At 45.9% G+C, this 14,942-nt stretch overlaps 7 protein-coding genes across 7 annotated transcripts; all 7 read left to right on the top strand.

The window, feature by feature from the left end:
• Positions 1-906: 906 nt before the first annotated feature.
• Positions 907-2,082, top strand: JR316_0013115 (Putative purine nucleoside phosphorylase; the record flags this gene model as incomplete). The annotated part of the gene is made up of 6 exons (XM_047898728.1): positions 907-1,090; positions 1,142-1,218; positions 1,269-1,353; positions 1,402-1,449; positions 1,503-1,903; positions 1,957-2,082. 6 exons carry the CDS (start codon positions 907-909, stop codon positions 2,080-2,082), a joined length of 921 nt encoding a protein of 306 aa, XP_047742276.1.
• Positions 2,083-2,495: 413 nt separating this feature from the next.
• Positions 2,496-4,815, top strand: JR316_0013114 (Protein dip1; the record flags this gene model as incomplete). Its single annotated transcript, XM_047898727.1, has 8 exons — positions 2,496-2,601; positions 2,653-2,754; positions 2,812-2,930; positions 2,990-3,284; positions 3,338-3,438; positions 3,490-3,661; positions 3,717-3,880; positions 3,937-4,815. The coding sequence occupies 8 exons, from the start codon at positions 2,496-2,498 to the stop codon at positions 4,813-4,815; spliced, it is 1,938 nt and encodes a 645-aa protein (XP_047742275.1).
• An 872-nt stretch (positions 4,816-5,687) lies between these two features.
• On the top strand, positions 5,688-7,635 carry JR316_0013113 (uncharacterized protein; the record flags this gene model as incomplete). Its single annotated transcript, XM_047898726.1, has 4 exons — positions 5,688-5,706; positions 5,750-5,934; positions 6,107-6,811; positions 6,868-7,635. 4 exons carry the CDS (start codon positions 5,688-5,690, stop codon positions 7,633-7,635), a joined length of 1,677 nt encoding a protein of 558 aa, XP_047742274.1.
• A 325-nt stretch (positions 7,636-7,960) lies between these two features.
• Positions 7,961-10,080, top strand: JR316_0013112 (Putative galacturan 1,4-alpha-galacturonidase A; the record flags this gene model as incomplete). The annotated part of the gene is made up of 16 exons (XM_047898725.1): positions 7,961-8,101; positions 8,155-8,228; positions 8,285-8,339; positions 8,394-8,456; positions 8,506-8,589; positions 8,645-8,859; positions 8,936-8,955; positions 9,005-9,087; positions 9,142-9,228; positions 9,281-9,319; positions 9,376-9,420; positions 9,469-9,535; positions 9,586-9,673; positions 9,727-9,803; positions 9,868-9,999; positions 10,052-10,080. The coding sequence occupies 16 exons, from the start codon at positions 7,961-7,963 to the stop codon at positions 10,078-10,080; spliced, it is 1,299 nt and encodes a 432-aa protein (XP_047742273.1).
• Positions 10,081-10,711: 631 nt separating this feature from the next.
• On the top strand, positions 10,712-11,599 carry JR316_0013111 (Endo-1,4-beta-xylanase C; the record flags this gene model as incomplete). The annotated part of the gene is made up of 4 exons (XM_047898724.1): positions 10,712-10,789; positions 10,841-11,065; positions 11,124-11,411; positions 11,465-11,599. The coding sequence occupies 4 exons, from the start codon at positions 10,712-10,714 to the stop codon at positions 11,597-11,599; spliced, it is 726 nt and encodes a 241-aa protein (XP_047742272.1).
• Positions 11,600-12,424: 825 nt separating this feature from the next.
• On the top strand, positions 12,425-13,329 carry JR316_0013110 (Endo-1,4-beta-xylanase C; the record flags this gene model as incomplete). Its single annotated transcript, XM_047898723.1, has 4 exons — positions 12,425-12,505; positions 12,569-12,793; positions 12,848-13,135; positions 13,195-13,329. 4 exons carry the CDS (start codon positions 12,425-12,427, stop codon positions 13,327-13,329), a joined length of 729 nt encoding a protein of 242 aa, XP_047742271.1.
• Positions 13,330-13,943: 614 nt separating this feature from the next.
• JR316_0013109 (4-O-methyl-glucuronoyl methylesterase) lies at positions 13,944-14,856 on the top strand (the record flags this gene model as incomplete). The annotated part of the gene is made up of 4 exons (XM_047898722.1): positions 13,944-14,024; positions 14,083-14,313; positions 14,370-14,654; positions 14,725-14,856. 4 exons carry the CDS (start codon positions 13,944-13,946, stop codon positions 14,854-14,856), a joined length of 729 nt encoding a protein of 242 aa, XP_047742270.1.
• Positions 14,857-14,942: the final 86 nt, after the last annotated feature.

Raw genomic sequence — 14,942 nt, 5'->3', positions numbered from 1 at the left:
TCAAACAGAAATCGCAAAGTCCATGCAATCTCCGTAGAGGATAGTGCACGCATGAGCCAGGAACTTAGAGTAATACGTGAACCTCGCGCTTTACTATGCCAAGCACAAGGACTGCATCCACGACGTCGACAAGAATCTATTTTTCACAAGACAAGTCGAATGTGTGAATGTTAATCTTACTGCTGACATGTGTCTTGTATCCTGATCATTCCAAAATAAAGCTAGACTTGGCATACCAGCGCTCAGGGAAAACGTTTAAGAAGTGTCGCTTTGAGCCTATACTGGACAGCCAAAGTGCGAACAGGTACAAGGCAGTCACAAGGGTGCTGTTATCCCATTGGTTGTAGATCTGTGAGCAAAGGCATTGAGTAATGATGCAACAGCATGCGTACTCACGCAGAAATTTATGTAAATGGGTATATGAACGCCGGTTTGCGTTATGTTTTGGTGGGGTCAGAAACAAGTTGCTCAACCAAGTTCAAACGGAGATTGGACATCATTCGGAAAGTGCCGTGAAAGCCGGCGGATCACAGACGTCACCAGGTCAACACAAGGCCAGATGGGCCTCTTCGAATTCCTTTTCAATTCCCCAAAACCAAGAAAAAGAAATTTCGCAAGGTAGACACTAATCCTCGCATATCATGTTTTGAATGGGTATTGGAGTCGCTTGTTATCAAGGTCGAGAACATAATACTCTGTAAAATAGTCCTCAGCTAATAATGTCAGGACAGCCGAGATCAAGCCGAGATCATGCTTATCAGATACGGGGGCAATACGGAGGTCATTCGCAACTCTTAATCTAACCAACATGTTGGCTCTTTATCTCTTGCATAAACCACCGCGAGATCCGTCGCTCGTTGTATATCTAAACATATAACATCTCGCTCTTACACACCGCTATTTATCATGGTTCATACATCCGTTTCTTTCCAAGCGTCAATAGACGCTATCAAGGCAGCACTTCCTGAAAACCTACAGAAACCACGTGTTGGAATCGTCTGTGGATCTGGTCTCAGCGGCATCGTCGATATTTTCAGAGATACTAAGCTAGTCCCATATGAAAACATCCCAGGCTTCTCGAAGAGCACTGGTGGGTTGTTTATATATGCGCGTTGTCATAAGCTGACATTTGTTATTGAAGTGCAAGGCCACAAGAGCTTCCTCGCGTTTGGGCTTTTAGGTGAGGGAGGGGTTCCTGTGGTGGCCATGCTGGGAAGGGTAAGTGTTTTCTATCTCCAAGCTTGATCTCAGTTAAGGTTGGTTCATAGTTCCACCCATACGAAGGTCACCACTTGTCCTCCGTCGTGTATCCGATTCGCGTTATGGCCAAAATGGGCGTTAAGGATCTCATCAGTAAGTTTCGTTTTTGGTGTATAAGACTCATTTTGACAAGTTTTGCAGTTACCAATGCTGCAGGATCACTGAACCCAGCCATTCCCGTTGGCACCAGTAAATCATACCCATTCGATTGTCTGCCGTTGATGCTGACAATTTATTCATAGTCGTTGTGGTCCAGGATCACCTAGCACTCCCCAACCTCACCGGAATGAACCCTCTTCTTGGTCCACACACAGACCCAGAGCTTCCTCGCTTCTTACCCCTCTCAGATGCCTATTCCCCGGTTCTTCGAAGGCTCCTATTCCTTGCGGCTCACCGCCTGCAGCTGGAAGATTCCGCTCTTGCGGAAGGTACATATGCCTGGGTGAGTGGACCCACGTACGAATCACCAGCTGAAGGTCGTTTCCTTCGACGCGTGGGTGCGGATGTTGTGGGCATGAGTACTGTCCCTGAAGTCCTCGCTGCGCGAGAAGAGGGCCTCAATGTAATGGTCCTAAGTCTGGTGACCAACTTTGTTGTCATTCCGGAAACCTACAGAAGCATCAAGGAAGAAGTCAAGGCCGAGGTCCGTCTTTCTAACAATAGAGAGAAGGAGGAGGTTGATTAATATCTTTACAGCTTGCAGGTAAGAAGGTTGAGCTCCCTGAGGCGGAGACAGTCTCCCACGAAGAAGTGCTGGCCATTGGAAAAGAGAAAGCGGGCGTTCTTATGAAACTAGTTGAAAGCGTTGTCAATGATCTCTAGTCTTAGAGGACCATCGTCGTTACATGTTGTCAATTGTAGTTTTTGGAAACCCGATCGTCTTTTAATTTTCCACAATTGTGTAATTTGCTTGGTCCTATTTGGCGGTGCCTCTCGGGGTGGCAAGGTAATTTTTGAAATGCGGGTCTTCCTTCAACTCATTGCGATGGAGGAGACACCTCGTTCCTCCTAACTGTAAGCCGAATAATTTCACGACCGTGTATTCATTCGAATAACGAGTTGTCTATCTGCAGAATAAATTACGGAATTTAGTGGGAATTTCATTCTGCGTTTGACAGATTTCCAATTTAAGGCCAGATCACGCAAATCTGCTAAGCCAGCCATCTCTGTCTGTCTCCACATCGACAACGGCGGCGGTCAGCTTCCCGCGCTCAACCACACTCTCTCATGGGACCATGTCGCATATAGCCCACACAGACTCTTACAAGGCTACCATGAGGACAATGGAGGACGATCTGGGCATCGTCTACCTGATAGAGTCTGCTCAACAGTTTTGGTCTGGTGTGTATTCCGGAACTTGTCTAATCTCACCACACTGACGGTGGGTTGCAGAGCTCGATGACACGTTACAACTTGCGGAAGATGAACCCCCGACGCTTTCAATGCTAGATACGACACTACGACGATTCATGGCCCTATGCGCTACCTACCATGGCACGTGTTATCTTTGGTCTGGTTTTAGGGGGCAGTTGTATTGATGTCATTATGCAGAACAATACCTACAGAGTCCTTTGCAGCTCGAGCATGCGTGCGGCATGCTGGCGGGCTCAGAGCTATTCGAATTCCACTCTGAACGGATGTTGGATATCATCGTCGACGACGCACGAACGGTAAGGCTGTGTCCTAATAGGCTTTTAACAGGGGATCAGACTCTTACCATTAATATCAGATCACGGACCCACACTCAGCATTCATCTATTATTCTATCCTATTTTACTATGGCCACCACAGATCGGACTTCTTCCGGTCTCACAAGCGTTGGCAGCCCCTGTTGCCTCTTCTGATGGATCACGTTCTTGTGGAAGTTGACCCCGACATCGACGACACTTATGTGGGCACCGCTGTCGGGAAAAGTTCAAGCTTTTCTGCTGTACCCATCCCTATTGAGGCGAAGCTTAGGAGTCTATGTGTGAAGCTGCTGTACGAGGTATGCAGAGTACAGACTCTGTCAGCCCAAGATTTAAGTGAGTGTTATGCTCCTGGGAAAAGTATATATGAGACCTGACATCCTACTCAGAAATATTCGACGAATTCTTCATTGATCATTTGTTTGACCTCGTCGAACAAACGAAATACATGCACGATGATACTTTCAACTATTCCGTCATTAGGCTAATCGTGAGTATTTTCTGCCTTTTCTACCTGTTCTTGCTGTCTCACGATGAATAGATCGCTTTGAATGAACAGTTCATGGTAGCAGGACTGGGGAACGATGGATCCCCTATAGGAGATAAGCGGGATGCCCAGGAGCCTAAGAATCGCGTTATACGTGTTATGATGCGGAGATTAGGATCCTGCAAAACCTTTGGTGAAAATTTGATCTTCATGTTGAATCGAACGAGTCAGTGGGATTTTCATTTATTCTTTTTGGGATTTTATTGAAGACAATCCCACAGAACACACACCAGAAGACTTCTGCGTCAAGTTGTTGATTTTGAAGATTCTATACGTCTTATTTTCATCCAAGGGAACGGCAGAGTTCTTTTACACTAACGACTTATGTGTTCTGGTCGATGTCTTTCTGAGAGAACTTGCTGATTTGGATGAGGAAGATGAATCGGTGAGTTTTCTCATACTGCAGACCTGAAACGTTAAACTGACTGAAATCGTAACAAGCTTCGGCACACATATCTTCGTGTACTCCATCCCTTGTTGACGAAGACGCAGCTGCGCGAAGTGGAATACAAGCGACCGCAGATTCTTGTAACGCTCGAATCCATGATCGTCAATTCCAGGATGCGTGAAGTTTCGCCGACAACCAAGCGTCTTGTAGAACGATGCCTCTCTGGACCGTGGTGCACATCACTCAGAGAGTCACGAAAAGCTTCTGATAATGACGATCGTGCTGGAAGCCCTCAAAGCGAGGGCTCTACTTTGATGAGTCCCCCTGGCTACATGGGAAATATCTCGATGGCGGTTTCTCAGCGTCATAGTGATTCATCGGGTTCAGCTAAGGTCATGATGTCAATGAAATACAGCAAAAGCGTGGAGAACTTATCTGGGCGTCTCGACCAGCCGAAACAACCTTTACGTTCGCCACTTGACCAAGTACGCCGACCCAGCAATGCCAGTGTGCAGAGTCTTCCCGGTGCCATGGCTTCTGCTAAGGCTACGGCCGCAACACACACCAAGAAAAGAAGCACAAGTACAGCGCCGGATGCTGCTCATCATCCATCTCGACACAATTCCCTGGATCCTGATTATCAGAAGCATCCATACAGTGCTCAGTCGCCGCCTCAATCGCCTTCGCGTTCTCATCACCTTTCTGCCCCGCCTGTGCCAACTGTGCCACTGGTAACGAGTGAAGGTATTCCCGTCTTGGTTCAGCCGCGTCGACGACCTCCACCCCCTGCACCTCCGAAACGTCGCAAACCCCCTGCGATCCCCATCAGTCATATCAACAACGGTGTGACGATCACCGCTATCAGGTCATCTGAACCCAGTCCGCTTTCAAAGGTTCACAAACCTCCTCTAGGCGTACAGCAAGCGTCATAGATGTTTTTGTTCTTTTTTTTTTGCTGCCTCCCTTTGTACTACTCTCTTTTCCTCGGTAGATCAAGTAATTGTAATACAGATCGACCCTTCGTTGATCGAAATTCGCTTCTGAGCACGGATTTTCTTAATCATTTCACGAACATTATTCTATAAAGCTATTTGTACTACTATCATCCCTTTCATTTACTCTTTTGTTTGTTGGTGTGCCCGACTTGAAGGGGAATATTACCCCGAATGGTTGCCTTGTGGCGCGGCAAGCCTTTTCCTTTGATCTGCACAACAGCGGAAAGGGATGTGACATCGTCCATCTCATAGATCACTTTTCAAATGTAGGTCGGTTGACATTTCAATAATCTGCACATTGAATGGGAGAATTACTGTGGATTCTATTATTGATCCCTTTCAAATGCAGCCGGTTGACATTTGTATAGTAATCTGCACAGTGAATGGGCGAATGACTGTGGATTCTACGATTTCTTTCAAAGGCAGCCGGTTGAAATTTCAAAAATCTGCACAGTGAATGGGGGAGTTGATGTGGATTCTTTGATCCCTTTCAGTTGCAGCGTCTTCCTCTACTCAAATGGGAATACACCATGCACTGTGCAGACCTTTTGGCTACTTTCTTCGGGTATAAAATGAGTGCACAGATGCCCGTCAATTCAACCGGCTCCTCAAATTCGACGGCTGCCTGCCAATGGGAAAATCCACGAAATGCGCATTTGTCCATGTGCATGAACATGCAAAAGGACTCACCAAGATCCAGTGTTCGAACTCCGTGGAGGATACAGGCAAATCGTTATGGTGCATAACGCATAACAAAGCAAGTGGTGCCATTCTTTCTCACGCACCCAACTCTCTTGTTAACTGTCATCATGTCATCGGTTGTTATAGGTCCGCAAAAAGGTTTACTTTGGCTACAAAAACCTCCACAAAGCACTTGATGCCTCGCCGAAAATTGATGTTACTGCGTTTGAACTCAAACAATGCAAATCGCGCGGCAAGGTTGTAGAAATTTCAGCGGCGTTGCGACGTAGACTAAGTCTCCTGAGCCGGTACGCATATATAACTTTCCTTGCGTTGATCCCTTGCATGGAAGTATCTGACCGCATTGATCTCAAGGTGTCTAGAAAAACGTATTTATTTTACTGAGAGGTTCTTTGGGTAAGTTCTCACTGGAATATCGTGACATCGTGCATTCACTCATCAACTCTTTATTATCATCAGTAACACTGAGGTTTGTTTGCTATTTCTAGGATCCCTGAAAATACATTTTTTGACACTTTTCTTTTAGGATTATGGTCATGAAAAGTACCGAACAATTCTGGAGGATCAACTTTCCGAAACACAATTTTTATTCAAAGTTGCAGAACAGCGCGCTTACGAGCTTCATCACGCGTCTATGAATGCGACAGGACGCCAGGATGACGAAACATCCGATACAGAATCAGAAAATTGTGACCATCTCGATGACGATCCTGATCCGAGAAAATCTTCTCCTATCTCATCCCTGAGCCAGAATAGTACACTACAAGATGAAATGGATCCAATCAAAGCGATTCTAGCGGAGAAGTGCAACAACATTCGGGAACAGATTTGGATTCAGCTTGCGCGCTCCTGTGCGCCTGTTCAGTCGCGCTTCTACGTTGAGCGTTTGGAGGTCATTTGGGCTTGCGTCCGTCGCGCCGTTTGTTCAGACCCAAAGCTCATGCTCTTATCGCGAAAATATAAATCTGCTATTAATATGTTGAAAGATACCACTTTGGAGCTGTTGACAGTGACGAAAATTTGGACCGCGATAAATAATCTCTGTGCTGAGGACGTTCGAGCTGCCATTGATGATGTCCTCCACCCGGTCCGTACGACGGGAGAATATGTGGTCGTCTTCAAGGCACGAGTGCATAAAGATCTTAGCCACGCCAGCCTTCCTTTCCATGGCTGGGGACATATGGCTGCATTTTTTCCTTGTTATAGCAATATTCGAAGGACTTGCGAATCTGTCAGTGTAGTTTTTTTTTTTGATCAACTTCTTTCACTGATTTCCCTTTTCTGTAGGTCGACGACATTGTTGAATTGACGAGATACGCCCTTCTTTGCAATGTCCCAATTGCTCGAGAGTCTAATCTGTTCAAGTACCCACATGAGGGAATTATGAATCTCCTTCTTTGTGGATTTATCCCCGACAGCTACGCACGATTGGAACCAAACCCATCAAGAGGCGAAGGCAATACTATCGGGTTAAAGGACATGGAATTGCTGAACTACGATTGGAAGCCATTCGTCAGTGTTGAAATGTCGTTAACTGACCCTAAAGTTAACGACTTTGTGAATGCATGTTTTCGTCGGTCAGATCTGGTCGTTTCCTTCCGGAAAGGCTCTGCAAATAAAGAGTTCTGTTCCAAGCCACTGTATGGTCAGACGGCGAACATAGTCAAGGATTCCTTCGAAGTAAAAAGCCTACCGGATCCATGCCAACCAACACATAATTTGGCCTTCCAAAATGCTACACCGTCTGTCACGCCACCAAAACGAATTTTCGATTGTTTTCAATTGACGATAACTCCAGAGAAGAGAGGTGAAATAAAGGATTTCCTTACCGAAATTGTTCATCTATGGCACAAAATCTATGGCGTCGACAATCTCACTGGATTAATTCGCACCGTCGCCTCGCCCTACATCATCAACCAAGAAATGGAATTTAGCGACGACTCGAATCTTATCCCGAGTGTTGAACCGGCGACAGACGTATCCTTTAAGGCTCTTTGGGGACGTCTTCCCACTGTAAAGGAAATCGAGAATTGTGTCAATATTGGCAGAGTGTAGTCTACACTGCAGGATGGCAGGTTATGTCGGCTCTGGATCGGCCCCCTTGATGCAGTCAGATTTTTTTACAATTTCCCTCACTTGTTACCCATTCAACGAAATGCAAACTATTTAAATCGCTTCTAAGCCGTTTGGCTAGTGTCAGAAGGTTTCCGGACCGCCCTCATTTCCTCGTGATGTGTGTTCTTGCTTCTCGCTGTCGTAACTTATCCCGTTCTCCACAGGCATCACAAATGGTCGAACTTCCATGGCGTAGGTCGCACCGGACTCACTATAAAGCTGTTCCTTGCCCTTCCCCAAATCGGCAGGGTTACTTCGACAAAACATGACAGCCTTATCCGCTTACTGGCCAATTTTCTTTCTAATATTCTCTTTATATGCATATTCTCCTGTCTTCGCTAAACCACAGCCTTCCAGAAATTGTGTGCTACGACCTCTAGGACACGGCCGTGATGATACAAACCAGGTGCACATATATTTATATTTCTCGCAATATAGACAATATATTGAAAGGCGCAGGTCGAGGAGGCTATTGCAAGATGTGGTCAATTTGGAACAACAACTTTTGAAGAAGGTTCCTATAACATTACTAGGTCTGTCGCTCTTCAGCTCAATAATGCCATCTACCGACTCAACATTAAACGTTTAGGAAAATGACATGGAATCTGGTTTCTTCGAAGGTCGACTTGAAGGGATTCCTAAGTGTATGCAACCGTCGACTTTAATGAACACGCACTCTTATTGATAATTCAACGAAGTTTCCTCCAGACATACAATTCTGGCTGGACGCGAACAACACCTATCGCGTGGTTTTCATTCAGGTTTGTTTCGCCTCACACTTAAACCAAGATGTATTTACAGTGCCCGTAGAACCAGGCATCTTGGTTCGTCGTCACCGGGTCTGATTTCGAGATCGACGCACACAACACAGGTGGAATACAAGGAAATGGGCAGGTAAACAGAATGTTTAACGCGCCACATATATTCAGTAATTGGACTGTTTTTGTAGCCATGGTGGTCGTTCTTCGCGACTCGTACTCGCGAAGATGGGGATGGTCGGCCCATATCGCTGACAGTGTTTAAGGCTATAAGAGCAACCATCAAAAATTTCCGAATTGAATCGCCTCCTTTCTGGTCCAGTGCGATAGTAGAGTCTACAGATGTGGTTGTGGACGGAATGTTCATAAACGCAACTAACCAAGATTCTATGTTCTTCGGGCAAAAGTATGGCGCGCATATATCCACTTTCTTCGATGATAACTGACAAAATATTTTCGCCTTTGTTGTGGGTGTTGCACAGTATTGTTCCCAACACAGATGGTAGGTTGAATAAATCCCTTGTACGAGAAATAATCTGACAATAAATTAGGTACTGACACCTACAGAAGCGACCGAATCTCATTGCTTAATTGGGACGTAACTTGCGGGGACGATTGTCTGGCTTTGAAGGGGGTAAGGTTTGCTTTTTTACAATATATTTAGTTATTCTCACTAAAGCACTTAAAGAACTCTACCAATATTGTCGCTCGGAACATAACCTGTCGTGGAGGAACCGGCGTGGCCATAGGATCGCTTGGACAATACATCGGACTTGTAAGGCAGAATTTTGAATGTCAATCATATAATTCACCTTCCCTACGAACAGAATGACTTTGTGCTCAATGTTGACATGGAGGATATACGGGTATTATTAACCTAATCGTCAACCTTCGGCAAAATCTCAAGCCCTCCTGATTGTAGATGTTCCGCTTAGATCCCAAAATTCAGCCAATCATGGTGAACGGGGTTAGTGACGTGCACATGAAAGCAAGGCATTTCCACTGATATGTTTAGGTATACTTCAAATCCTGGGATGGATCTGTCAATGGCTCCCCGCCCACAGGAGGTGGTGGTGCAGGCGGTGAGAACTACCCGAAATTTACAACCAAACATGCACATATACTCTCGCAGGACTTGTGAATAACCTGACTGTGCGAAATATGTACATTGACGGGGTCGATACGCCCGTTCACATACTGCAAAACAATCTTGGGATGAGGTAGGTCGTCGTCGCCTTGCAGGTCGCCGTTAACGTGCTTAACGCTCACCTAGTGGAGATGCACCCTCTATCTTGAAGTTTGAAGGTCTTCGCTTTGAAAATTGGAGTGGAACAGCAAATACCAACACAAGTGTGTTACTTCACACATGTTATACTGTTTCATGACTACTTTTATTCACATTTTTTTATTGTAGTTGTTGATTTTGAGTGCAGCCCAGCAGTTGGATGCAATGATATCACCTTCCAGAATTTCGATGTCAAGCCGCCTTTGGGCCAACCCCCGCGACTCATCTGCCAAAATACATCTGGTATCAGGGGACTGTTTGGTTGGTGACATGCCAAATTTCAAAAATTGCAGTTGCTAATGATTGAACATAGCTCCTTGTAACTCGACCGGTCTCCCATGAGATTCCAGGTTTCTCAGGATCATGTTCGAAAACAGAAGCTGAAACAATTTTCAAATATAGGTCTATATTTTTGTACTCTTATGCTTATATTAGAACGCAGCATATTCACTCTGACTCTCATTAAGACCACCTCAGAAGTAGGCATCAAATACCATCCGACGATTTCGCGAAGAAATAACTTTTATATTTATCACAATCCATCTTTATCCTCTTTATCTTGTCAATGACTGATTCATCAACGCCGCACATCTGGACTGACTTTAAGTTTGCGATAGCAATTGCGCTATGGATCAGATTGACAAAAATTGGGATGATGGTGGGTAGGGAAGTTGGTCCTTTCATGTGCTCTTTGATAAAATTGGCTGTTTTTAGGATCGTTGCCAGTGCATATTAATAGCGTTATGAACACTCATGAGGCCGATGAGGAGGGATAAATATTGATGTCATTGGTTATATGCTCACCACGACTTCAAGATTTGCATTGTGAATTCTCGTTCAACCGAAGTAGAGCCTCTTGTTCGGTTTTCGCCTTCGTGCCAGCAGTATGCCGCAAAAACACATAACGAAACAGTATAAAAGTGCATGAAGTGGGCCGGACTCTCAGTATCACATTCCTCGAATCTCAGCCGCAATGACGAGATTGACTTTTATATTGGCAGTATCGTCCGCCATCAGCTATGCCTCTGCTCAATCGCCAGCATATGGCCAAGTCAGTTTTTTCTTCTTCTGTGGTGACTTTGCTCATTCGTTCTTTATCTAGTGCGGAGGTCAAGGCTGGTCGGGCGCCACTACCTGCGTCTCTGGATGGACGTGCACATACTCCAACCCATACTACTCGCAATGCCTTCCAGGAGCTGCATCTAGTGCACCAAGCACGACTGCCCCATCGTCAACTGGAGGCGGAGGTTCACCACCATCCTCGACATCAACTGCCACAGGAGGATCTGCTACACTTCAGGCTGGCTACTCGTTCATCCGAGCTGTTGTAAGTATATGTACTATAATGTGGTATCCAGTAGATTTCTGATGTCAAATTTTTACAGGAAGACCCCAACTTCCACAAATACTTGCAATCTGAGATACTAAACACGGCATCTGATGCCGTTCTCGGAGACCCAAGCACAGCTGCTCAGTTCCAAATTACGAATGGGCAATTAATCCAGAATGCAAACGGAACACCGCTCTACGCTATTGTCGAGCCTCGGGCAAACTCAACGGTCAACAAACTTAAGGTATCGTGGTCAAAAACGCCTGCCACCAGTGGCACCTTTGTCTTCAGTGGAGATACTGTCGAGTGGAGTACCCCTGACATTACCAGGCCACAAGACAACGTGAGTACGGGATAGCACTATACGAAAATTTCTAATGCATTTCGCTATATCAGGCATGGCTGGTATGCCCCGACGCCGCGGGCAACAAACTCCTCTATGTTAACCTCGGCGCTTATGACTACATGACCCCAGCTGGGTGCGCAGATGAAACAATTCATGCATACACCGGAGCTACTGCTACGGCTTAGATAACTTCTGGAGATTAACCAAAAATACGACCCATTTCTCTCCTGTATATATTGATCATCAGTCGCCAGCCGATGCTTCTTGGTCATGGGAAGTATAGACTTGTGGGTCCAACGTGCAACTTAAAACCAATTTATACTTGCAAGATCAGTCGGTATCATTTCATAACTGACCCCTCTCAATGTAACTCCTTAGAGAAACATCAGTGCCATTGAGTCAGGTAGTTAAGTTTTTGTATTTGCTGAACCCCCCGGTAAAATTATGTCACAATTAACCCATCGTTTTTGCACCTGTCGGTGTAGACCTATTGCAAAGTCACTTTCAGCCGAAGATATTACGACTGGGTGCCGTTGTCAGGAAGGTTTCCTGAATGTTTTTTAACTGTGAAAATGTAGATACTATTGTTGTGAGTCCCTGATTTTCAATTGCTAGATTTCAAATGACATATAACAGTCATATTTACTTCGCCTTATGTTTATTCGAATGATAATCAGCGCTACGATATCAAGTTAGCGTCAAGACTAAGCTCGGATTCTTTTTGCGTATTTCTCCGCCTACCCTCTGGATGACCTTGTCTAAAAATAACTTCTGTAAAGTTGAAGTATTCAGTCGACGCGAATCAACAAACAAAACCACCTTATTAGGTCACCGAGGAATTGTTTTCGATTATTAGGCTCTTCATATCACTGAAGCCAAGCCGAAGTAAGGCCTTTGTCGGTTTCCTGCGTGTAGCTGCTCTAAAAATAAAGAAAAATTCAAGAGTATAAAACGATGAGTTTTCAATCCGTCATACTGTGTGCTGGGTATCATCTACACATTCGAAAGACATGGCAAGCTTAGCTCTTTTTCTGACTTTAGCGGGCACCCTAGTTGGCCAGGTCATTGCGCAGGCCCCACAGTATGGACAGGTGTGAAAATACCAACAAGTGACTATGGATGCCATAGATATACTCATCACCATTTCTCTATAGTGTGGAGGCCAGGGATGGTCAGGAGCGACGACCTGCGTCTCTGGATGGACTTGTACATACTCCAACCCATATTATTCCCAATGCCTTCCCGGAGCTGCCTCCAGCAGTGCACCCCACACAACATCAACCGTCCCCGGAGGGTCAACCACGGCGCCATCGTCAACGACAACCGCAGCTGGTGGATCATCCACTCTCCAGGCGGGATACTCATTCATAAGAGCTGTTGTACGTTAAACAAATAATGCCTGTTTGTGTACCTGATTTAATGTTATTCCACAGGAAGATCCAAATTTCCACAAGTACCTGCAGTCTGAGGTGCTCAACACTGCGTCGGATGCCGTACTCGGAGAACCTAGCACGGCCGCTCAGTTCCAGATTACTGGAGGACAACTGATCCAGAACGCTAACGGAAAGAACCTGTATGCTGTGGTCGAGCCTCGTGCAAATTCTACAGTGGTGAAGCTAAAAGTTTCGTGGTCAACTACGCCAGCCACCAGCGGCACGTTTGTTTTCAGTGGCGATACGGTTGAGTGGAGCAACCCCAGCATCACACGACCACAGAACAATGTGAGAATCTTTATCGATCCTCCTTGAGTCCGTGTCAATTGGCTGATTCCTGCATGTAGGCATGGCTGGTTTGCCCAGATGCTGCAGGCAACAAAGACTTGTATGTTAACCTTGGCGCGTACTCCTACCAGACACCAGCTGGATGCGCTGACGAGACTATCCACGCCTACACTGGAGCGACTGCCACAGCGTAAAAGTTGAAATCACAATGTACTTACAACGCCCGAGAAGAAATAATTCCAAAAAGATGATATGCGCCACAATATCCCTTTTTGAGTGTTTGACCAAGACTTCACTACTCAGTAACCAGGCTAAGATGTCATTTGTTGCCAGATCAGACCCATTTTTTTTGGTCGCGAGAATGCCAAGAAATAGAACTAGATAGAATGTTGGACAGGATCGGTAGAAGCAGCGGCTGTGTTGGTGCATCGCAGGACCGCGGAGCTTACATCGCATTAATTCGCCTCTATTTCACTGGCAAAGTTTTACACATGCCCTTCGTTCCAGGTGTCGGTGTCCGTCATGTGGTGGCGGCAGCCAGTGCTAGTCTGACCTCCACCACAGATCCCGGAAAGACTTGCAATCCTTTCCATTTAATAATGGCCCGAATATCATCCGTTTTGGGTTCCGAATCGGCTAGCTCTTCGGACAACAGTCCAGCATGCACGAGCCTTTGGAGAAGTATGACAACGAAGCCGAAAAATTGCCTGATGCTCGGAGCATACGTCGCTCACAGTAGTGTTTGGCGGTATGTGGACGGTTATATTTGAGGTGCCAAAAATATACCAACTGAACCCCATCTCTAAAAATGACCCGAACCATCTTCCTTGCTTTCGGTCTGGCTTTCGCAGGAACTGCATTGTCGCAGACTGCTCCTTCATATGGACAGGTGTATACTCTTGCAACATGGTTCCCTAATTAGAGCCGAGTGCTGATTGTCAGAACAGTGCGGTGGTACTGGATGGTCAGGACCTACTACCTGTCCTTCAGGATGGACTTGCACATTCTCAAATCAATGGTATTCGCAGTGTCTTCCAGGCGCCGCAACGACAACATCGTTCCCTGGAAGCGGAACCACGACTATAGACTCATCACCGGGTGGTGGTATCAGCACAACCAAAGGGCCAGGTGGCCCAGCGCCAACGCTCACCCCAGGATGGAATTTCATTCGCGCCGTCGTGAGTGCTACGCCACAAAAAATCGCGCATATATCTGACTGACAGGTACCTGATAGACTTCGCCCAACTTCCACAAGTATTTGCAGTCTGAAGTTCCCAACACTGTTTCTGATGCCGTTCTCGGAGAGGCGGTAACCGCCGCCCAATTCCAAATTACCGATGGTCAATTGATTCATAAAGGAGATACACCTCTATATGCTGTCGTTGAGCCTCGCGCAAATTCCACAGTTTCGAAGCTTAAAGTGTCCTGGTCCAAGTCCAAAGATACACTTGGCGCATTCAAGTTTAGTGGCGACACTGTAGAATGGACCTCATCAGCAATAACAAGGCCTCAGAGCAATGTACGTTCCCCAACATTTGTGCCTATGCCGGGGGTGATGACAAGACACTGATTCGGATTGATCATCGTAGGCCTGGCTTATTTGTGCTGACAGTAAGGGGAATAGACATGTGTACATCAACCTTGGCCCGTATGGATATCAAACACCAAATGGCTGCAATGACCACACGATTCATGGTTTCACTGGAACTACGCCAGATTAATCGCCAATGTTGATGAAACCGGTACAGAGTCTTGGATGCACGAAAATCCAGCGTTGAAAAAGAGAAAAAAGGTAGAGAGATTGTCG

This window comes from Psilocybe cubensis, chromosome 13 (genome assembly GCF_017499595.1).
Source record: "Psilocybe cubensis strain MGC-MH-2018 chromosome 13, whole genome shotgun sequence".
Lineage (NCBI taxonomy): Eukaryota > Fungi > Basidiomycota > Agaricomycetes > Agaricales > Agrocybaceae > Psilocybe > Psilocybe cubensis.
The sequence above is the reverse complement of the archived record's forward strand: the minus strand, read 5'-3'. Positions and strand labels throughout refer to the sequence as shown.